The sequence below is a fragment of the Vipera berus genome (genome assembly GCF_964194415.1).
Source record: "Vipera berus genome assembly, chromosome: 6".
Taxonomy (NCBI): Eukaryota; Metazoa; Chordata; class Lepidosauria; order Squamata; family Viperidae; genus Vipera; species Vipera berus.
In genome coordinates this window covers 78,110,768-78,135,718 of record NC_138208.1, presented here as the reverse complement: position 1 = coordinate 78,135,718, position 24,951 = coordinate 78,110,768, and the positions used below count along the sequence as shown (strand labels likewise).

General features: G+C 38.8%; 1 protein-coding gene across 1 annotated transcript in view; it reads right to left on the bottom strand.

Moving 5' to 3' along the window:
• Window positions 1-337: 337 nt before the first annotated feature.
• The window catches only part of CECR2 (CECR2 histone acetyl-lysine reader), a gene marked incomplete at its 5' end in the record, with an annotated part of 98,055 nt that continues 73,441 nt past the window's right edge, over window positions 338-24,951 (bottom strand). Inside the window, 13 exons of the mRNA XM_081330219.1 lie at window positions 338-651; window positions 2,585-2,690; window positions 10,752-12,135; window positions 13,455-14,262; window positions 15,739-15,867; window positions 16,630-17,048; window positions 17,533-17,659; window positions 17,763-17,854; window positions 17,960-17,997; window positions 18,802-18,928; window positions 19,679-19,835; window positions 20,972-21,049; window positions 23,795-23,964. Coding sequence (XP_081186345.1) covers window positions 646-651; window positions 2,585-2,690; window positions 10,752-12,135; window positions 13,455-14,262; window positions 15,739-15,867; window positions 16,630-17,048; window positions 17,533-17,659; window positions 17,763-17,854; window positions 17,960-17,997; window positions 18,802-18,928; window positions 19,679-19,835; window positions 20,972-21,049; window positions 23,795-23,964 — 3,641 coding nt within the window. The 3' untranslated portion in view covers window positions 338-645. The remainder of the gene's footprint in view (window positions 652-2,584; window positions 2,691-10,751; window positions 12,136-13,454; window positions 14,263-15,738; window positions 15,868-16,629; window positions 17,049-17,532; window positions 17,660-17,762; window positions 17,855-17,959; window positions 17,998-18,801; window positions 18,929-19,678; window positions 19,836-20,971; window positions 21,050-23,794; window positions 23,965-24,951) is intronic.

Genomic DNA, 24,951 nt, shown 5'->3' with positions numbered 1-24,951 from the left:
GTAAGCATGCCTCAGATGCAAACTACCAATAGACAGCACTGTCACATTTTAGAGAGTTTTGCCATTTTCTACATCTACCTTCTTAAAAACAAAAACAAAAATGGTGTGACATGATTGTAAACATCTTCTGATCATCCCAGTGCTATGCTTGCAAATGTTGAATCTACAACCTCAATTCTAATCATGTACAATACATTCACAAACAGAATTTTTCTTGTGTTTTTTAAAAGGCAATAGGTTAAAAAAACCTGAAAACTGGATTCCATCCCAAGCACACATATTAATACAAGTATTATCCTCTATCTCCAGTCTTTCACCCTGAAAAATATACCTGAGTTTTAGCAGTTAATGAAAGTTTCAAGTCCTTCAAAAACTTTCCTTCAACCCTGAATGAAATAAACTCTCTGATCAGAAACAAAGCCCTAATTTGAGACCCCCTCTCTTGATTCACTGTGGCATTGTTTGTGATAGCCATACTGCTGGCTCAGACTCAGGACAATTCCACTGTCAACTGAGGCACTGTGTTGCACAGGACCACGGTAGCCAGACGATGCTAGGAAAGAAGGTAAGAATAGAAAGGATGGTCCCTTTGTCCATGTCTATTCATATATGGCTCTATCTTCTGTGTATTCTTCCTTCCTTAGATTAGCTCTAGAAAAGATAAGTGAAAGCAATTAGTACAAGTTTCAGAAAGATTAAAAAAACATGAAAATTTAAAAAGGATACTAGGTAATATCACAAATCTGTGAATGGGTTTGACTTGTCTGGTTTTGGTTCGTAAAACAGTAACTTCAGGAGCATATGAGGACACCGTTACAGACTTCCTTTATAGGGGATGCAAACAGCAGTGTTGAGTTTAGTGCCATCCCATCTCTTTGGAGGGGAAGATGCTAACCTGGCTCCCCATTTGCATATTTCCAACAAAAAAGCTTCAGTAAATATACTCAGGTATTTAAGGTGGATATCCTAAAAATAGTCCCTACCGATCTCTGGTATAAAATTATATTGTTTATTATTATTATTTTTTAAAAAATAAAAAAATATTGTTAATGTACAATCTAGTTGGCTTTCAGATCAACAATTTCAGATAAATCTAACATGGCGTTAAATTATTTTATACTAATTTAACTCAAAGTCCTTGACAAATCACACAGCAGCAAAATCATCAGCCCTGGAAAAAATATGTTGAGAATGGCCAAATGGCAAAAATTTTATTGATTCAATAGCAAGCTGGACAACTGTAATTCAAGTCTTGCTTTTATCAGCAACTTACCAAGTTTCTCTAGGCATGCCACAAGCTCACTCTTTCTGTCTGCCTTAGCTTTACTCTAAAAATTATAACTATAAGGATTCTAATAATAGGCTGCCTTACAAATTTGCTATGTGGATTATCAAGAAGCATTGTGAATAACCGGAAATGCAATATCAGCTCTAAGAATTACTGTTCCTCAGTAGGATGTGGAGGATGGATAAGCAAAGAACACTGGCAGCGTATGCCAAGAGTAGATAATCCCAGCAGGGTCACATAAGGTATGAAAGGCACCTCAGCTGCCCAGTTCAACAAGCAGGTGCTTATGCTGAGTTGCAATGATACAGAAGATGCCAGGCAGTGATAATACTAAAAGCATAATTTCATACTCCGCAATAGTAAATTACTCCTGTACTTTACCAAGAAAACACACATGGATAGAAAATATGTTTAACGATATGACCCAAAATTAGGGGCTCCTCAGTTTGGATGGCAACATGCTACTGAGGAAGGGCTGAGGACCTTTCATAGTACTAATGGTGTTGAGGAGAAGGAGGCTAGATTAAAACCTTTGGCATGTCTATTTGCCATGCCAGATATTGCCATGCAAGGAAAGAAAATCCAAAGTGGCAAAGAAAAGAATTACAGTGGGAAATTGAACATAAGAAGCATGAACATAGAAAAGAGAAAGATAATGTGAATCAACTATATGGGGGCATCTTAGGCATTTATCATTTTACAACAAACCAACAAGTACAATGTTTTTAATTCATTTGTTTAACCGGGTTCTCTAGTTTTAGGACATGTGAAGACATGTGAAGAGATCACATTTTAGGTCGTATTTTTGCAGACATACTGAACATTCATAAAAGAGCTCACAAACTTTTAATCACCACTGGATATGCTGGCCAAGAATCAACAGTAACTTGATGATACATTCAATGAATCACAGATCATCTAGAAAACATGTTATTTACTAGAACAATGACTTTAGCAAAAATTTAATTTAATTTAATTTATTAATATTTCTATACCGCCCTTCTCCCGGAGGACTCAGGGCGGTGTACAGGGCAAGAATAAAACACAGAAATTTACAAAAACTAAAAGATAATTAAATGCATGCCCGATTAAAATACAATTGATACATAGTAAAAACCCCAATAAAAATGATAAAAACCCCACCAATCCCCCCTCAGGCCAGGCCGGCTTGCTCGAACAAGTATGTTTTCAGATGCATGCAAGTTGACCTTTACTCCCCACTTAAGATAACTAGAAATCTCAGATCTTTCATAAAGAGACACTGTCTTCTAAATACGATTGTTTATTTGTACTTACTTGATCGAGAGGCAATGCTGGTGGTTTTCGTGGTTGCAGCTCTTCCAAAATTGGAGTTGATGTAGGCACCTTTGGGAATGGAGTTTGTGGCTGATGCATGTGCACCCTGAAATCACAGAAAACAGAAAGAAGTACTGTATATGTGGTTGCTATAGTTCTTTCTCTGTATAGTATAGAACCTTTTCATAAGTATCTTTAATCCAAAAATAATTAAGGCACAGTCATGTGTTAAGATTTCCTGCAGAGGAGAGAGAGATTCACCCGTTTGATCACTCATCAGCTTTTAATTCATGTGTCATGGTATTATCTTGGACACCGTACTTAGTGGTTCCACTGCAACTTCTGAGGACAGTCTCAGTAAACAGTGTTGTATCAGTATGACTTTGTATCCTGGCAGCTTGTGCTGCAAGCTGCCACAAGGCTCCATTTTGTCTCCAATGTTATTTAACATCCCAAACAAAGCCCAAGAAGGCCATTAGAGTTCTGGAGCTAGACTGTCATGGTTCCAATGAATGAGACAAATCAAACAGATTGCAGGCATATTATTTATCTAAAAAGTCTTAGTAATGAAACGAAACATTGGCACTCATGGAGGGATGCCAAAATCTGAAATCTCCTCCTCCCAAAACCATCATAACACACACACAATCCCCGCCCTTATCTACATGTCATAAATCACATTATCCAATTAGTTTTACATATGAGGTTTCACTTCCCATTCTGTACGTGGCTTTCTGCAATCTTATCACAACTTTCGGGGGATTCCTCCCTCACAAATGAAGCAATTAAAATAACAGGCTGTCTCTTATATTGTCGGTGCAAAAACATGTCAAAATGTTGAAAACCCATCTTACTTCTTCATAAGACAGACTATATTTCTGAAGCAAAATATGAACACACTTACAGAATAAATGAGGACCAATAAATTGAATTTAACAATTCAAGTCCTACGATGGACTTAAATAGGAACTGGGAAATTTACTTACTGTACATGAGCTTGAAATTCCTGAGAAAGAATTGGTATGTGAGTCCCAAGTTGTTGTTGTTAAATTGCAACTGAGTGTTTAAGTGACCTCTATACATGTAGTCCTCAACTTCTGACCACAATAGGGACCAGAAAATTTGTTGTTAAGCGGTGTGGCCATTAAGTGAGGCATCATGTGGCTTTCGGTTTGCGCACGCGGCACTTCCGGATGCTCAAGAACAGTCCGCTTCCTGCCATCTGTTCTTTCTTTTTTGGAGGACCCTGAAAAGGGTCGAAAATCACATTGGAGGGGCGATTACTGCGAGGAGGCCTTCCCTGCGATCACGGAAGGGCGGCAGCCCTCCACTCAAATCCGGGACAATCTCCTTTGGCCTGAAAAAGAAGAGACCGGCCATAAAGATGGCCAATCACTAAGCCACCCCCTGCCGAAAGCCAAAAGCACTACCTAGCACTAAGAAGCAATCTGGAGGACCTGGGTGAGACTTTACCTTTCCTATTCCCTTAATCATTTCTTTCCCCATTTTTTGAAAAAATGGCGAATATCTACTCTGGGAACAAATCTTAAAGCCTCAAAGCCTTAAAAGAAACTCAAGTATTCCAATTTTTGAATATTCCAATAATTCGTGATGTTGTTCTTTTATATGCGTTTCTTGCAAACAGATTATATCCAAATTCAATTTCCGTAATTTCCTAAAAATCTTGTTTCTTTTAATTGGGGAATTCAGTCCATTTATGTTTACTGAGAAAATTCCATTTTCTTTCTCCATTTCCATTTATTTATATTTCGGTCTAGTAGATCTAGTAGTCCTTTGTTCTCTGGCAAGTCCTCCATCCTCGCCCTTTTGGTCGTCTTCCTCTCTCTGTTCTTCTGTTTGTGCAGTTGCTCCTTGGATCCTCTCTTCTGTTTGTTTCTGCTCGTTACTCTTGCCTTGGCTTAGTTTCACTCCTTCATCTAAGATTGACCTGTTCTTCACTTCAACATCTTCTGCTTTCCAAATTAAGTCCAGTCTATATCTTGTATTATTCCAGTTTATTAAGATGCCTTCCAGAATCAGCCATCTGAAATTTATACCATTGGCAATCAGCTTTGTGGTCAAAAAGTGATACTGTCTTTGTGTGTCTCTAATTCTCTTGGGTATCTGCTTTAAAACCACAATTTCCTTATTTTTATATTGTATTGGTTCATCTCTAACTTTCCGTAGTACTTCATGTCTTGTTGTCTTCTTTATAAATCGTACATGTACTTCTCTTGGCAGTTTATTTCTTCTTGCGTAGCTTGAATTGATGCGAAATACGTCATCTACCTCTAGCTAAATTTCTCCTCGATCTGCCTTCAGAGCCTCCTCCAGGATGTCAATAATCACCTCTGCTATGTTTTCTTCTCTATCCTCAGGGGTATTTTGAAATCTTAAATAAATAAATAATGTTCCGCTTTTTCCATCTCTAAGGTCTTGATTGCATTCTCTAATTTTTCATTTTCTTGTAATAACATTTTTATTTTTTTATCATTCTCATCTGTTTTTTCTTTGATTTTGTGTATTTTCTGTTGATTTTTTATTATCATTTGATTCTGAGCTTCAAATTTTCCCTTTATATCCAAAATTTCTTCATTTAGTTTCTCCCATTTACTTTGTGTGCTCTTATGATTTTCTTGCATTTCCAGGTGGTTTTTTTCCAATGTGTCTTGATTTTTCAACATAAGCTCTTGAAGAAATTTTAATGAAGTCTGTGTTTCACTTTGAGCAGTGCTTATCTTTTCACGTTGCAACATTGCTTCAATAGATCCCTGTGTTGTAGGACTGGATTGTCCTACTGAAGGTGCAGAAGTTTTCTTCATAAACCTAGTAATATTTGATGAAGTCATTTTACAGCTTACAATCTAGAGCCAAAACAACATCTGTTTAGATTTAGCCAAATTCAATAAAAGTAGCTTTGAATCTCAATCTCACAGCAAGGCACTCTTGTCATTTGTAGGTGTTCTTTGTCAAGGTTACTTCAATCCACAACAATTTTTTCAATTCTCACAATATATCAAAAATTTCATTTTTCTTTCGGCACTAGATGTCCTCCTTGGCTTATTTATCAATGTCCGATTTTTAGCAAAGAGTCTCTCCCCCTCTTTATAATTACTCGGCGCTTTTGACTTTAATCCTTCTGGGGGTCTTTAATTTTCAGTCCTTTCCCATCAGGGGCATAACATTTATAATCCTCAAGGAGAAGGAAAGAGAAAATCTTGCTCACTCAGCTTCAGCACGCAGTTGAAATTTCGCTGATTTTAGTCCTTTTCTTTCCTGCTGGAGACGACTATGGCTGCTAGGTCTTGGCAGCCTTTTCCTTCGTTTTTCCAGAGGGTCCTACAGTTCGCTCCGATCAGGTGCCCCCTGATCTGAGCTCATGAAGTATCCCTCCTCCTTCATTGCCCCTCCAGGGCAACTTTCTTTTTTTTTTTTATTTAAAAAGTTTTACAATACATTTTGACTTTAATCCCCCCCTCCCCCACCCCTCTCCCTCTCCCCCACTCCCTCCTCCCCCCCCCGACTTCCCAGAGCTAAATACAGGGCATAAAATCAAAAAACAAACATAAACACCCCTATGTTATCAACAATAAACTATAAATTCTATCTCTCTCTAGCTCATATAAAATGAGTACAAACAATATTAATATTACAAATAAAGTAGAAAAGAAAAAGAGGAAAACAGAAAAAGATCTTTACTCAAAATAAATTTTCTTAATCCCAGTCCTTATTCATATTAATTTCAAAAAAAAAAAAAGAAAAGAAAAAAAAACTTTCACCTGCTATTTGCATTCTCCCACCTTTCTCTAATTTCCAAACAAATTCTCAGTTACGCACCAAAAGCGCTTATCTCTGTTAATCTTAATAATCTCCAACCAAACTAAAATATAGTCAAAAATAGTTCTTGCATGTATCACGCCAAATGTCTCACAGTTCCAAATCATCCTTAAGTTCAAATAAAAGTTCAGATAAAAAGAGTATATATAAAAAAAAAATTAGGCAATCTCTAAGACAACTTGTTGTTAATTAGGAGCTTACATACCCACTCTTAGTTCAACACATACTTTAAGTCCATAACCCTAATATACTTTTCTAGCAAGCAAATAACATCAATCTTAAATTGTGTAAAATATTAAAAAAAAGAAAAAAAAACTTTCTTTCTCCTCTATAATAATTTTACTCCATTGACATTCTAATCTAAAAATTTAATCAGCAATCTTAACGCCCCAAAACTTTTGGAGCACCTCTGTCATGACCCCCAAAACTTCTTTAGACCGCTCTCCTCCTACATCTTCACTGTAAGCACACTTTGAAGATTCCATAACTTTCTGCTGGTCTTGCTCTCGCTCTCGTCTCGCTCTTCTTAGGGCGGCACGCGTCATCTTATGGCCTCCTGCAGCAACCGATGAAACTGTAGCTTGATCCCCTCCAACACCATTGTCCTCTGTCTGTCTATCTGCAACATCTTGAAACTTTCCCACACCGTATCCTTTTGCAGCTTCCAAAAATGATAGGGGGGGTTGCTTTTAACACATTACTATAAAAATCACGTGCCTGAGCCACAGTAACCAAACGATGTCTTTTACCTTCGTGCGTCGCCACCAACCCAACTGGAATCTCCCATCTGAACTTAATATCACGTTTCTTAAGTTCCTGTACTAGAAATGCAAAATCTTTCCTTCTCCTTAGGATCTTCGGAGGGATCTCTTTTAAAACCAAAACTTCTTGCTCAGCCACTACCAAATTAGTATCATAAGCAGCTTGAATGACTTCATCTCTAATTACTCTCTTTGTAAAATAGACCACCACATCTCTGGGTAACTTCCTCTGTCTTGCAATCCATGAATTTACACGAAAAACTTTGTCCATATTTCCCTCAATTTCAGATGCTGACTGGCCCAGTACCCCTTCCAGAGCCTCAGAAATCAGCTGCTTTAAATCTTCTTTACCATTCTCCTTTAAACCCCTAATTCTAATAGCATACTGCATCTGATTATACTGAACAAGGCTCAATTCTTCGTCCATTTTATCCCTTATATTTTCATTTTCTAATACCTTTGCTTCTAATATAGAGTTCTTTTGACTGAGATCCTCCACTTTTATATCCAGCTGTAGCACACATTCAGCTACGGATTCAACCGTAGACAAGATGTCCACCCTCATTGCTCTCAGCTTCTCTTCCATCTTCTTCTCCAATTTCTCCATTTTCTCCTCCAATTTCTCCTCCAGCTTTTTCAACTTTTCATCCATCATATCAGACATCAGTTGTGCATGCTTTCAAAGAGCGTCTTGTAAATCCTTAAGCGTCAATACCGGGGGAGATGCAGGAGGAAGCAAAGCTTGCAGTGAGGTCTCTTGCACCAGGGAAGACCCCACATTCCGAAGAGCTTTAGAAGTTTTAGCCGCCATCTTCCCCCACTTTCACTTATTACGCACTTTCACTTTAAAGCTATAAAATCCATTGAGCTAGAGAGTAAAAATAAAGAGTCCACTTCACCTTGACCTCCTGTACCGCTCTGCCTGCATCTTGATAATCAAAAGTATTTCCTTTTGGCAGGGGTGGTTGCTAACGCCTGGCTCTGCTCCAAGAATCCCAGAGCAGAGGCGCTGCGCAGCTCGGAGCAACCCAGGCTTCGGGGGGGCTCATCCTTCAGCCGCCCAAGCTCTCAGCCCAGGCAGCCCCGGAGAGCTCAACCCCTACCTGGGGCCTCACCCCCTCCTCTTCTCCCGAGGAGGGGGCTTCAAATCCATCTAAACAGCTGATCGGCGCTGTTTACGATGGAAAAACACAGCTGCGGAGCGGGCAGCCCGAAAACGGCTGTCTTTCGACGTCGCGTCGCCACCGGAAGTCGGCAACTTTCTGACCCTTTAAGGGTCACTAGACGAAGAAAAACCAAGCTGGAAAGCCAAGCACTGGCTTTTCCCAGTTGTCTTGCCGGCTGCCAAACAGGAACGGTGGGAAAAAACGACGAATATCTACTCTGGGAACAAATCTTAAAAGCCTCAAAACCTTAAAAGAAACTCAAGTAATTCAGCAAAGAAATTAAGCAATTTCATTTGTATTTACTAAAAAGCTCCTATTTTTTTGCTGGGGATCCACTATCCTATTTTTTCTCTAAGCTGTGAATTAAGGGGAAAAAATGGACTAATGCTACAAAAGTTCTATATTAATTTGGAAAAAAAGGAAAGTTTTTACATTGCATTCTATATGTTATTGATGACACCTTGTGGCGAAACCTGGTACAGCAAATAAATTTCTTTTTTCTGTTGTGAGAGCTGACAGAATAACAGAGCTGTCCTTGACATTATTTTTAAAGATAAGTGTGGGAACACCTGGCAATGAAAACAACAATAACGAAATGGATGAATATATCCCACCACTTGACTATAAACTGATACTAGATACGATTTTGGCAATGACAGAGCAAATTAAAGCCAAACTGCAAAAAAAAATCTGACAATTTAAAGCCACCAAATCAAATTTTGACTTTAAATGAGGAAAAGATAATCCAAAACCAAATAGAAGAAGTGGAAACTAACACTAAAATAGGAGATTTCAAAGAACAACAAATGCAACCCACAGAAAACCTTAAAGTCCAAACTTCAATGGCAACTACAAAACTTACAACTCAAAAAGCAACAGCACCTGAAGAAAGCAATACTAAGAGTGAAGGCACTAAAGGCCTTCAAATATACTATATTGAGAATTCAACTAATCAAATGACAACCATAACACCAGCTACTACTTTCTACCTAACCCAGATAGAATTGGAAGAAGAAAAAGACTTGACTGATCTAATGACAACTATATTACGTCAATCATTAAAAACTGAATTATTAAAGTAAAACTACAATGGTTACAAAGGGGACACTTTCCTTGCAAAATTGACATTTGGATATGCTCCCTGGATTCAAATAAGAGGTATACTGTAGGAAGAAAGGGAGATACATTTGAGAATTTAAAGATGCCAAAAGGGAAGCCTGATTGGCACAAAAGGAAGGCAAGTTAGATTTAAAAAACTGAACTGAACTTGTTTCTTTTTTGGGATTCCTAACGAGTATAAAAATACTTTTCAATAGATTAAGGGGAATCTCTAAAAAATATAACTGATTTTACATTTAGATTTTAGATCCGTAAGGGAAAACAAAAGCAAGCTTTTAGAATATAATTCTGAACTATAATAGAATTTGGAATGATATATCAAAAGATAGTATTTTAACAATTGATGTACAATTAAGACGACTTATAGAATATATTAGTTGTTACTTTTGAACTATATTATAGAATCTAGAATTTTATATACAAAAGATAGTATTTTAATAATTGTTGAATGGTTAAGATAAACAATATCTTTCTAATAATTGGTGATCTGTTAAGATGAAAACTAGATTTTAATGGTAAAACATAAGAATGTTTTGTAATGAACAATGTAAGTTTTGTAGACAAGAGAATTATTCTTTACTGAAATAGGGAATTGCGGGTTACCCAAAAATTAAGCTTTCTTTTGTATATTATAGGCTATTCTAGAATATTTTATTGCAATTAGATAAAATTTAAAAACAGGATATTGATATGTATTAGTGAAAATATATTGAAAATTTTGTTAATTGACTAGGTTACAACTAGAAATGTATTAACTTGACTATTTTGACTATGTGATAACTAAGGGAATTAGAGAGGGAATCGCTGTTGATGCAACCTGAACTATTTACAACCTGTTATTTGTTACTTTGACTACCCAACCACCGTATTGCTTCACAAATACATGTATATGTAAATATTAAAAATCAATAAAACTTGTATATATATAAAAAAAGTGAGGCATCATGTAAACGCTTTCAATTTTACAACTTTTTTTGCCGTGGTCGTTAGGCGACACATTATGTGACTGCAACCTCTGACCTCCTGCTTGTGACGATGCCTATAATTACATTGTTTAGTTCCTTTTAAAGACTTATCTCTTAACAAGGCTTTCCCTGTATGAATATTTTTGGCTTTATTTTTGTTTTGTTTTGTTTCTCTCACCTTTTAAATTATGTTTGGGAAAAATACTGCTTTAACTTACTGGCAGCATTTTAATAATTTATTATATATAAATAAGTGACATTTTAAACAATGACAGTTGACATAAAACTATATTTAATAACAACACAATTCCACACTTACCCTGGTGTTCTGTACATATCTGTACATTGCCCTCCCAGGCTACTTCCACATCCTGCTTGTTCCATCATTAAGGCTTGAAAGTGCCCAACATTCTCATCTTGGCAACGGTACAGAGGTCCTTCATGAGCAAGACCATTGGATTGATTGGTAGCTTGATGATGTGACAAGTGAGCATTCACTGTTGACCCATAACCTCTGGCCTGGAAGTGGGTGGTTGGATGTCGGGATGCATACGGTGACCCTGTCTGCAGCATGATGCCATGGGGTGGGAAAGGGCCAAATCCAAATGCAGAAGAACTCACAGGTGGCCCATACAAATACTCTCCTGCTGCAACTGACCTTTGCTTCTTGGTGGTGGCATTATGGTTGTCCAGATCAAGGAATTCTTTGGGACTCTCAGGCCTTTCTTGGGGCTCCTCTGCTTTCTCAGATTCAAGGGACAGTTCTTGTCTGTTGGTTGAATCCTCTTTGGTGCCTGCTACGTCTATTTGATTCGGGGAAGCCAAAGTGGCACTAAGCACTTCACAGTTTTGCATGCCACCGCCCACTGTCCCTCTGCCTGAGAAAGGTGGTCTGGCCATAGGGGATTGGGCAGGTGAATGCCCAGTGGGGCTTGATGGGTGAGGGAAAGGCTTCTGCCAGTCTGAATAGCCTTGTGGACAAGTATAGTAAGGAGGCTGCTGGTAGTGAGGATAAGGAGGCGGCTGAGGATGGTAAGGGTATGGCGTTGCCTGGTGAGAACGATAGTGAGGATAAGTGCCATGGGAACTGTTGCTAGCATGAAAGCCCCTGGCAGAAAAACGCGAATGAGACATTGAAAGGGGTTTTGCTCCCATTATAGCACTAAACCCCTGAAATCCTGAACTGACGTGGTATTGTGTGGCTGAATTTGGATATTCCATGTTGGACATATAAAGAGGGGCAAATTGGCTAGAAGTGCCCCCTATTGGATTCCCATCTACACTAGCAGGAGTACTTGTGCTCTGTCCCATGCAAGGCACAGTTGCTTCTAGAAGGTTTTCACCTCCAGTGCAACAAGGCTTTTCTATGACATTAGCAGGTACAGCTTTCCCTTCACTATCAGCGGCTGACCCTTCACCTGCAGCATCATTTTCGGTCATTGGTCCTCTCTCCATAACTGTTACGATGTCACCTAGACAACTCTGAGATGCAGAACTTGTGTAGTTATTCTCCGCTGGCCATGTGTTCTTGTTTTGTGTTGCTTTTGAGCTGTTCTTAGTGTCAGAATGCTTTCCCTCCCCTTCCTGTGTTAAATTCTGCCGGGAAGAGTCCATTTGCAATGGGACTTTAGAATGAGGTAGCAGCTTGGGGTATATCTCTTCTGGAAGACACTCAGTTTTCTGATTCATTTCTGCTGGAAGTTCTAATGCACAAAGAAAACAGAGGCAGTTTAGAGGAAAAGATAGAATTCAAACTTATTTCATCGTATAAACTGACAATTCTAGCATGCATACACACACACACACACACACACACACACACACACACACACACATAAACAGGGCTTTTTTTCTCATAGAACGCTCAGAACGGTGTTCCGGCACCTTTTTTGGATGGAACCTTGTAGGGTAGGCAAGGCAGGTTGTATGACATGTGTGAGTTCCGGCACCTTTTTCTTTTACAAAAAAAGCACTGTATATATATATATATACACACACACACACACACATATATATACATACATATACATACATACATAGGTAAAGGTAAAGGTTCCCCCGCACATGCGTGCTAGTCGTTTCCGACTCTAGGGGGCGGTGCTCATCTCCGTTTCAAAGCCGAAGAGCCAGCGCTTGTCCGAGGACGTCTCCGTGGTCATGTGGCCGGCATGACTAGACGCCAAAGGCGCACGGAACGCTGTTACCTTCCCACTGTAGTGGTCCCTATTTTTCTACCTGCATTTTTACGTGCTTTCGAACTGCTAGGTGGGCAGAAGCTGGGACGAGTAACAGAAGCTCACTCTGCTATGCGGCACTCGGGATTCGACCCGCCAAACTGCCGACCTTCTGATCGACAAGTTCAGCGTCCTAACCCACTGAGCCACCGCATCCCTTCTACATACATACATACATATATATATATATATATATTTCTACGTTTCTGAGGCACAATATTAATTTAGGAATTAATAAAATTCACAATTTGTTTAGGAAGTGAATTTACAAACTCTTCCAGTTTATTCTCAATGTGCGCACATACAATGCTACACCACAATAAAGAGGGGCAGGAAAATTGAATGTGAATCTGCCTTAGTGGATATCAGAACCAAAAATGTATTTCCAATTCTTTAGTTAACACCACATTTGCATGTTTTCTGAGTGTCATACTGTCACCAGTTGTAGAAAGTTGTAAGTAGAACAAGAATATAATTGGAATATAATTGAAGGAAATCGCCTAAATTTCCTTCACAACAGCTGGTAAAAAGGAAAAGTCTTATACAAATCTTACCCAAATTATGCCCTTCCAGCTCAATTCACCTCAATCCAATGGGGAATTAGTAACATATTAATATCCAATCAGTACTTATGCATGGCAAAGCATCAAAGCTGAAGAAAATCCAAACACCAAGGACAATAGCAGTTTCTAAATAGGCCCAGCACATTGTATAACAGAGCTAGTACCCCCAAAAGAGCATGTGGTGGGTCACTATTTAGCCACAGTGAAACAAGAATATATAATTACCTTGATTGTTCTCTGAATTAATTGTCTGGCTGCCATCTTCAGAATTCCCATTCCTTAATACTGGTTTTGGAAGCTGAATATTAGCAGTTGCTGCATGAGTTAATTGTGGGAATGGTCCAGATAAATGTGAGGAAGGAGGCTGATGTGGATGATAAGGCACACCAGGTGGGCATACCCGGGAGGACAGCTGCTGCATGGCAATCATCTCTGGACTGTCCATCATAGAATCCCCACCCTGGGGTCCTCTCTGAATCTGAGAGATAGACCCAAATAACGAGGCAGGAAGCTGCTGCTGTATTCTTTGACTGGCGCCTTTTCCTGGATGGCGGATATATCCTGAGGGTGGAACTCCATGAGGTAGGAAATTAGACTGCTCAGACCACTGATTTGAGGGCAAGGGTTGTCTCACGGTCCGAGGGTCCATTATGTGGCTCAAAGCATGGGGCAATATAGGAGAGCAAGGGCCCACGGGAGATTTCTTATCTATTCCCAGGGCTATCTGATTTGCTGCATCATGGTTTCCATTCCATACAGCAGGATATTTATAGGATCTGTATATATGGCCAGGGGGAAGCTCTGGGGTCTCTCCTTGTCTCATAGGAGGTCCATTGTGTCTTGAAGAAATAAATCTGGGCTGGAATCGCCCAGAAGAATACATATTGGCATCTGATGGTGGGCCACTCATTCGACCAAGTTGCAAAGATGAAGAATGTGCTCCTACTGTGGAAACATGCATTGGTGCAGCACATCCTTGCTTCTCTGGAGCTGGAAGCCGAGGTCCTCTATGATCATTCAGACCAACTGGAGGCTGGAAAGAAATATCATTCTTATCATGGACATATTACACAATGAATTTAAAAAACAGACATCTCCCAAAAAACATAAGAGTAGATTGTGCCTGTTATACTCAGTACTACGCAAGGGATAGTTGTATATTGCCTTGCTTACAAAACTTTAAGTAATTTATATATTAGCCTAAATTTTAGAGTAGCTAATGTACCCATACATACTGAAGCAGTAGTTGTTACCAAAAAGAATGATAATATTCTTTACATAGATCTATCTTTAAAAATAGTGTAGAAACTTCAAAGTGCAAATTTTCAGCTGCCCAGGTTTTCCTGGGGTCAGGAAAACTGAAAGGTTAGTATCGTGCATTGGCCATTAATACATTTCCAAGCTTGATTAAGCATCAGTGTTAAATTTTAATTGGCTTGAAATCAAATTACCTTAGACGCAACCATTACTGAAGTGAACTTCAATGTATACTTGTAATCCAGTAAGTATGCCCATGAGTAAAATCAACCTTTGCATTTAACTTAATTATTACAACCGGGATTCCCCCAGAAGGTTAAAAAAATTAAGAATTTGAAACCTTTAAAATTATAAGCAAAGCTTCCAGAATCAGAGAGGATAAAGAAACCCCAATCAATGGATAGAGTACAGTTTGCACAGCGCCCTTTTTCATCTACCTCAGAAACCCTAGTGCCACCCATTTCTCACAGCAATAATGTTTTTCTATTTTTAATTGCAGAGCAGGTGGAGATAGACAATTATGCAGCATCATAATTTGCAATGGACTCATTTCTACCCATCCAACCTGTGTATGAGTCTGAGAATGAATAAGGTGGTCTACTATTAAACCTGCCCAATTTTGTGCAAGTCCCTGAGAAGATTCCATTACATAAGTAAACTCCATAGACTGAAAAAATAGCCCCCGTCCATCCTACATACACCTTGCAAAATCTTCCTATCCTTCATCCTCCCGCACTTTGTACATTTATTTCGGTAAGACATTTAAACTCAGAACACTTCAGAAAAAAGAAACAGATCTACAAACAGTATAAAACTGAATAAAATTAGATCAGTGCTACGTATTCACATTTATTGTAGCAATTTTAAAACTAGTGTTAAGATCAAGTCAATGTTCAATAATTAACTAAAAAAGCCAGTATAATATGAATGAACAATCAACAAAAGGTTCTGCCCAGTCTCAAAATTCTATCTTTATGAACAAATCAAGCAAAGCTAAGTGCATTGAAATCTTATACTAAGAGAGACCCAAACTTTGTATGTCCTTAGGGTTTATTGTCTGACTTGCCTTCACACACTCATCTCAAAATCTTGTAAAAATACAGAAATACACAATTATTATAAAACCAGCAAGGCAGCAACATTAGCAATGTAGTCATTCTCACTTGTAAACATAAAGTAGGTAATTACGTATCAGAGACTTACATGTAATCTTTACATGTTCAGACAGAAGCTTGGTTCACATGTTTCTTACCTGTATGGCAAAGTGCTGGTGCTGTTGACCTGGCTCCCCAGGATGTGGTTCTGGTACTCGGCGTGATCCATACGGTTTTGCTGGATCAGATCCATGCAGAGTGTCAAATGTTCCGGGGATAGGTGGCCTCTGAACAGGAAAATAAAATTATGAGATTTGACAGGGATCTCCTTGACAGGAGATAGAATAGAAGCAGGAAAAAAATGATTACTGGTTGAAATAGATGCATTTCATCTTAAAATATATATATTTTCTGGTGCTTCAGCTGCTGTTACCTACAATTTCTTCTTCCATTCTTCCAAAGTAATAAAGATTGCCTCATTTTTAGATAGAGCATGGGGTGATGGGGATCCAATTGTATGAGCCTTTTTTTAAAAAAAAAACTCAGTTTACAAGGCTCATGCTGAGGAGGAATAATTTACCACCTTATTCGAAAGCATAACTGTTCCTTGTATTAAAGACTAAATTAGACATTTCTCATCCAATCGAATGTATCAGTGATCTAGACTGTAACTGAATTACACAGAAGGTAGTCTTTCTCATTTATTGAACTATTTGAAGCAACATAGTCTGTTGCAACAGGCCTGAAATATATTTCTTTGAAAGTGGGTATAAAAAAAATCCATGAAATGACTATACAAGATAGTCTTTTTTGTTCAAAGTCAGATACCTAATCATTCATTGATACTTAATCATTAATTGTTAAGACTGATATTTATACTTTTCAGGAGGAAGGAAGGAAGGAAGGAATAAGGAATGGAAATACTATTGTAGAAGACTGGAGTATAAAGGACAATATAACAAGCAAATGAAAAAACTGAAGCTAACATGGGGTGCCTAATATTATTTCCTCTGTGCAAAGGGCATTTTCTCCTCTAGTAAGAGACTTACTATGTGCCCAGAATGGGATACACAACTGGGCATTCCACCAGAGCGATGTGAATGCAGAAAGCCTCGGCCATTAGAAGATGCCATCTTTCCAGACATTTGAACTGAATGGCCACTTGAATCTTCTGCTGAGGAAGAGAAGGATAAGGAGGAAGAAAGGGGAACATGATGTTTTGCTTTATGAGGTGGAAGTTTTCCTCCATTCTGTACATGTGGCTGTTTTCTGCCAGATCCTTCGGAATCTCTGGATCGAGTCCAAACATTTCCCGGACTGGAACGTATAGTCCGACGGCTTCTTTTCTCACGCTTCACATCCTCTCTGATCCAAAACTCATCATCTGTGTCTCCATCTTCTCCAGGAAAGTGCTTCATCATTGCCCGATGAAAGCACCTTTCTAAGTTATAGGCCATTTTAGTATATTCTGTATTTTAAAAAGTAAATGAACAGACACATGGGTACAAGTTTCTTGGTGTTGACATTTCTTTTCTAATTAGACATTACATTCAGAATCTAGATAATTCTCTATTTGTGCTATTAACTGGGAGGAAAAATAAAGACCAACACAATTAGGAATAAATGGAATTTATAATGGCCAGAGTATACACATTTATTACCGTCACAGTTCCCAATCTCTTTTGTAATGGTAAGTTACTTGTTTCCTATTTCTACTTCACTTTCTGTCACACTATTCATATCGTAGATATCAGCTAAAGAGAAAAGAAACACTTTTGGAAATAGCCTATTTTTATAATGTATGTACAAAATGCATATTTTATTTTTTCATATATTTATTGTGAATGATTATGAGCTTTCTCCTCCCTTATCTATGCGAGGTTTGAAAATATATGGGTGTTTTCCAACTTACAGGCATCCAAGTGAGATAATTTGTATTTCTATGCTCTTACCACTATTTTCACCATTGTATTTAATGCAGTTCCTGAACATAGTTTTCATATCACCCAGAAATTCCTCCTTGGTGTAGTATTGGCCTCCATTTAGCTTTTTCTCCATACTGGAAATATCCATAGGAGCCTGAAAATATCACAATAGGGAAATATATACATCTTCATATTTTATCAGATTATTATCATGGCAGATTCTATGCTATACATTTATAAGAAAATGTATTGTTTACCTTAATGATCTGGTAGTAATTTGGAGCATACGATTCATCAACTGGCTCTAGGAATGGCCAGGAGTCCTTGTGAGCTTTTACAACATCTAACACTGTCATGAAATAAAATGGAATAATGTGTTATTCATACAAACAGGAAATCCACATTTTATGAATAAGCAGTTTTTGAAAAGCTTAAACCTGGATTTGGAGCTGACCTTTGTACATGGCAGTGAATTCATCATCCAATTCAAAGCTGTAAAAATGAAATGCAAAAATAAATACAAAAACCCCTCATCTTTGTCAACTTGATAAAAACCTTAAGCATTAAATATTCAACTGCAGCAACTACAATTGCCCTTTCAATGGAAATGATTCCATTCATTGTCTATAACTTTCCTTCTTGTCTCTTCTTTTTCTTAATTAAATATTTGGGTAAGACCATAAACCATGAAAAAGGAAAACACATAATCAAATAAGAATATGATTAGTAAAATACAAATAAGTAAACTGGGTGTTTTAGTCTAAAATATCATGGAACTTACAGTTGTTTAGCATAAAAGGTAAAGGTAAAGGGTCCCCCGCACATGCGTGCTAGTCGTTTCCAACTCTAGGGGCCAGTGCTCATCTCCGTTTCAAAGCCGAAGAGCCAGCACTTGTCCGAGGACGTCTCCGTGGTCATGTGGCCGGCATGACTAGACGCCAAAGGCGCACAGAACGCTGTTTCCTTCCCACCGTAGTGGCCCCTATTTTTCTACTTGCATTTTTACGTGCTTTCGAACTGCTAGGTTGGCAGAAGCTGGAACGAGTAACAGGCGCTCACTCTGTTACGCGGCACTCGGGATTCGACCCGCCAAACTGCCGACCTTCTGATCGACAAGCTCAGCGTCCTAATCCACTGAGCCACCGCGTCTCTTTGTGTTTAGCATATCCTTAGTTATAAGTTTAAGACATTTTTTTTCTGTCTCCAACATAAGAAATGATAATTGCTTTATAGATGGAGATTATATATTTGTATTTATGGAGGTTATACATTTGCATTTGTATTTAATTTACTTACAAGTCCTTCGTCTTCTCCTCCTTAACTGGTGAACTGAGATCTAAGTGGGAAAGCTCAAGGGGAAGCTCCTTTCCCTGGGCTAGCAGCCATGCCCTCTCTTCTCGAAGTTTCCTTCTCTTGGCTCGTTCTGCTCGTGGAAAAGAAGAGTCATTACACTCCTAAAGAACCTCTCTTGCACAAAATGTAGGATTAACAGTAACTTTCCTTCTTTTTTTATTCCTATAGAAAAAAAGTATACATATAGCAAAAATGCTAGGTAGGCTATTTTAAATTTCTTGGTGTGGAATAAAGCAATACTTTAAAAGAACAAAAGAAAGTAAATGTAGGAAAAAGGATTAAAACTGGATGATTTGTCTTAGGTGGTTAAAAAAAAAAGTTCAAATACTTGACTCCTGGTGGGCAATGAATCCTATTTTGATCTTACCACTGCTATAACTGAGAATGGTCCCATAAAAATCTCTTGAATATAGCAGTGAGTAATAAAATAGGACAATGAGGCCAACAACGTAAGAAAGTATACCCTTGAGCGAAGATCGGTATACTCTTTCTATCTGGGATGGTCGTCCTCTTCCACCGAGCGCGCAGCTTCGGGAGGGACGCACATGGAGCAGTGAGGGAGGAAGGGACACCCGCCTAGGCCAGCCAGATCAGCCGAATCAACCCTAGCGATCAATGGGGTGACAGATGTCGCAGCCAGATCGCCCTCACATCCAACGTAATAAAGTAAAGAAGCTGAGAGTCTGTTTAGTCTTTCACCTTCACACCTCACAACTTTAGCGTGATTGAAAGTCTACTTTCTTCCACTCATGACAGATGTTTTCAAGCTTTTTTTTTTTTAAAAAATGCATGTTTTATTTCAGTAAGCTGATCCACATGCCTTCAACAGCCTTGACTTTTTCCTCCATTTCTCGTTTCCTCTCCTCCTTCAGCATTTGTTCCTGTTCCTTTTTCTGAACTGCCAAAAGGATCTGACGTTCTTCCTCTTCTTCTTGACGTCTCTGCTTCTCCATTCTACTAAACACGACTGGGGTCATCTGAAGAAAGTCACGAATCTATTTAGTTATTTTATGCCTGTTTTGTTGCTGTCCAAAGAAGTGATGGTGAGGTGTATAGTTCTCTCAATGTTATGAAAATAAAACTGTAAGAAGGTTAGATATTAATATGCCAAGATGAGTTCTAAAGTACCTCAAAGCCACTTTTGCCCATGCACTCAAAAATGCAAACCCAATATCCCACTGATCCTTTCTGTCACTAAAGGCAGTTGGAGTTGGTATAACAGTTTCAATAGTACCTCAGAAAAATTAGCAGATTTCAGTGATCCATAATTTGAAAATGAGTTAAAGACAGCAGGGTTTTTGAAAATAGGGCAGAAATTTCAAGTACTATATTCAGAATGTGGTAACGAATGTATGGCCTGGGTACAGGTATTATTTACTACAGTAGGTCACCAGCAAATTGATGGTTTTGAATGGTAGAGATCTTTAGAGTTTGGGTCTTGATATATTTTTCCTTTATGCATCCACTCATATCTGAAGCATTCTTATGATTTCCTTGCCAAATGGGATGGCCATCCTAAAAGGCCTTTTCAGTGGGCCTTTTGCTGTATTTATAGAAAATAGTCTACAGAGATCCCATTTGTAACAAAATTTAAATGTGTTTTTTATCATTTTCTTTGGTCTTTTAAATGATGCAATGGGTAAATAAAATTGTAGTTATATGTTTTTAATTCCTTTCATCTGCTGTTGTTATTCTGCTTGAACTGCTCTTATTTTTTTTTAAAAAAGAGTGCTATATATTAATCCATTCTATTTATTTTTCTTTAAATTTACTGTTTTGTCTTTTGGGGTGGTCTATACAAAGCATAAACTCAAATACTTTGGCCACCCAATGAGAAGGAAGGACTCACTGGAGAAGAGCCTAATGCTGGAAAAGATTGAGGGCAAGAGAAGAAGGGGACAACAGAGAATGAGGTGGCTGGATGGAGTCACTGAAGCAGTAGGTGTGAACTTAAATGGACTCCAGAAGATGGTAGAGGACAGGAAGGCCTGGAGGAACGTTGTCCATGGGGTTGCGATGGGTCGGACATGACTTGGCAGCTAACAACAACAACATACAAAGCTTACACAAAACCTATTGTACTGGACATTCCCACTCTAAAAAGATCTCTTACCTCTGGATGTATTGGCTTGATGTTTTTACTATCAGATGTCCACCTGGGAGTAAACTCTGTCTGCTGCAGACGCTTCTCCTAAGAGGCAGTAAAGTTAATACCAGATCAGCAAAGTCTCTGCTATAGTTTATTAGAGAATTCTAGAGTATAGAAATAACTTCAAAATTCAATCCTTTTCTATCAGAAATGACAAGATTTCTGAAAACAGATGAAGAGCAAAATCCAAAATACCACTGGTTTAAAATGCTGCTAGAATTGGCAAATATCTTCCACAGCTAATGTGCACCAAGATACCCTGCAGTCTAGCCACATGCGGTTAGACAGGTCTTTTTGCCTATCTACTGTCAGAACCCTGTCTTTCTATGGGCATGGGGATTCCTGTTCTTTTTTGGGTTCTGCCATTCTTCTGGGGGGGGAGCTTGGGGTTGCTATAGTGTATTTCCTTTGCTTTGTTCCTTGCTCTATCCTCTTTGATGTTTCTTTCTCGGGGGCAAGAATGGAATGTGCCATTTGCCTTATCTCCGGATGCAGAAGAAGAGGCATGGAGGTGCCTCATTGCTCCGTTCCCACATTTTCACACCTGCAGATTGGCCCATTTGAACTGTCTGGATGGACAGTTGGGGTAGGGTTTTCATTGACTCTTTTGACTTATTGATTTGTGCGGGAAGCCTCAGATCCTGTCTTCCACTACTGCTGTCAACACCTTTCAATAAAAGTTCCTTTTGAAATGATATCCGTTTCAAGAGTTCTGCTTTCTTGGGAGGCTTAATTGAGGCAGCTCCTTACATCTACTGTATTTATTACTTCTCTAAGAAAGAATGCATCAAAACAAGAAACGTACATTTTATAGATATGTATCTGACAACAACAAAAAAGCATGCTCCCCCAGTCCAATCATTGATAATAAGGGAATGGGTCTGGGGGGGGATAATGCAATTATCCACTAAGAATGTGCAATATTATTTACAGAAGATAACATGATGTTTATTCCTCAAAGTATCTTTATATCATTTATCATGTGTTAAAGACACACTTTTAAAGACATTCTAACCTTAATGCTATGGAGAAAACATATTGATTAAATATACGTTGATGCTTCCGAAATTCCAAGAGCTGGTATAAATACTCCATGAAACAAATGTTATTTATTAATTATTTACACTTTCTGTTTCTTTTCAAAACACTCAATCCTCTACCTTTTTCTCCACTGAGTGCATATAGCAGATTCTGTGAACTCTGTACTAGCTATTAATCTTTTGAAATAGATAGTAACTGACAGTCATTTAACAAGTTTGGAGTTACAACAGCACTGAAAAAAGTGACTGTCCTCAAAGTTACGACTGTCGCAATGATCCCTGTAGATCTGCGATCGCAATTTGGGTGCTTGGTAACTGGCTCACATTTATGAGTGGTCACAACTGCAATTTGCTGCCTTCCCAGCTGGCTTTTGACAAGCAAAGTCAGTGGGAGGAAGCCAAATTTGCTTAAAGATCATGTGATTCACTTAATGACTGCAAGATTTACTTAACAGCTGTGGTAAAATGGTAGTAAAATCAGGTCTAGTCACATGATGACTCACTTAATGACCACATTGCTTCGCAACCAAAATTCTGGTCCCAACTGTAGTTGTAAATTGAGAACTATCTGTACAAGGTGCTGGTTTTGACCTCTAAAGCCCTTTACAACAGAGGTCCCAATCACTGGGCCGTGGACCAGCACCAGGCTGGGACATTCCAGAAACTGGTCTGTGCAAATAAACAAAACCCCATCCATGGCATGCAGGCAGCACACGAAACAGGCCCCCTCCAGTTGGTGGAAAAACCTCTCTCCACAGAACCAGTCCCTGGTGCCCAAAAGGTTGGGGGGCACTGCTTTACAGTTTGTGCCAAAATTCCCACAGGATGATTTCTCCAAAATCAGCATGAGCTATTAGAACAGTGGTGGTGAACCTATGGCACGCGTGCCAGAGGCGGCACTCAGAGCCCTCTCTGTGGGCAGGCGCGTCGTTGCCCCAGCCCCGCCTCCCCAGCAGCCCCCCCGCACTCGCCCCCAGACACGGCCGCGCAAAGCAGCGTAGCTGAGGACAGGGCAGCCGGGCAGCAGGGACAAGACTCCGCCCTCGTGCCGTCGTGTGCAGATGATGCAGGGCACAGGTGGAGGGTGGCCCCGCAGGTGGGCGGGGCGGTTTTTGGGCACTCGGTCTCTAAAAGGTTCGCCATCACTGTATTAGAACATCTAGGGAAACAACACTTATAGTCCCAGATTTCTGTGCGTTGGGACTGAAGCTAAAAGACAGCACTGGTGCTTTGGAGTATCTTCCCAATAAGATACCAAGCTAGCTGACTCCCAGCTAGTTTCTAAGGAAACATTAAAATTTTGAATTATTTGAAAAGCCTTTTTTCCTTAGGCTTATATTTGATGCCATCTTGTTTTTGTTTTAATTTCTTCTTATTCCTGATTTGTTACTCTTACATTTATTGTTGTATTTTATAGTTTTTGACTGGTTATTTTAGGCTGTTATTGTTTTGACTGAGATTGGTTTTAATCTGTCCATGAATATGTTATTTTTTCTTTGTCATATAGTATGTAAGCTGAGAGTCATTTAATTATAGCAGTTTATAGATAAATAAATTTTAATAACCGTGCTGCCACTCCAACATTCACTGGACATTTTCCTTCATTTAACTGTTTAGTGCACAAAATACCACCCATTACAAATTGGGAAATTAATATCATTTGAGTAATTTAGCAAAACGTTGCATTGGTTGTCTAATCTGGTTCCCAGCTGCTTCACAAACACATATTTAAAAAAATATTTCTTACCTTTTGGGCAATCATATTGCAAATCTCTGGTAGGAAATCTTCACTCAAGAGTTTATAAAGCTGCTTTTCTCTTAAAGATGTTCTCTCTCGGAAGCTTTCTGTAACCTGCCTCCACTCCTCTTCTGTCTGGCATATTAACCACCATGTTCCATGGCCCAGTCCTTGAGAGACTTTCATAATGGGATAATTTTCTATTAATCTGACTATATGATTATATTAATCATATTTTTCATGTGGAATTCAAAATTTCTCTATGTTTCAATTTGCAAATTCATTTTATACTTTTGAATACAGGTGGTCCTCACCAATCATAATTGATACTGGCAAACATCATTAAAGAGTACAATCATTAGTGTGATGTCATCTAATCGCACTGACTTAGGATATCCGTTCCGGCTGTGGTCACTAAGTGAATCGCTATGGATTGTTAAATGAAATGCCACACAACTGCAACTTTGGCTGCCTTTGCTTATCAGGCCACAAATGATGATACTGTCGACTGCAGAGATGTTGCAATGGCCACAACTTTTGAGGGCTGGTCATGAGTCTTGTTTTCCAGTGCTGGGGTAACTTTGAACAGTCACTGAAGTGATTGGTAAGCAAGGACCTGAATAACATCCATAGAATTTCTCATGACAAATGGAACTGATTTCAGAATTCTGATTTGATTGTTCCACACCAAGAGTGGGTAAACATGAATTAATTTTCACAGGAATAATTACACACAACTTTAACATGGACATAATGAAAACAATCTGAGGATCTCAGCTGATGAGCTGTTTAAGGGAGGCAGATTATTGCCTCCAAGAGTCAGAAGCTCCAGTAACAAAGAATGAATTCAGCTGAAAGGGGTAAGGATTCTTCTTTCTCCGTGATATAAAAGGCAAAATAACCTGTTCACATATATTTTGCTTCTTGAAAGTAAAGGTAGTAAAGGTAGCCCACGACTTACAACAGTTCATTTAGTGACCATTTAAAGTTACAACGGCACTGAAAAAGTGATTTTTCACACTTCTGACCACTGCAGCATCCCCATGGTCATGTGATCAAAATTCAGACACTCGACAACGGACTCATATTTATGACCTTTGCAGTGTCCTGGGATCATGTGATGACCTTTTAAGACCTTCTGACAAACAAAGTCAATGGGGAGGCCA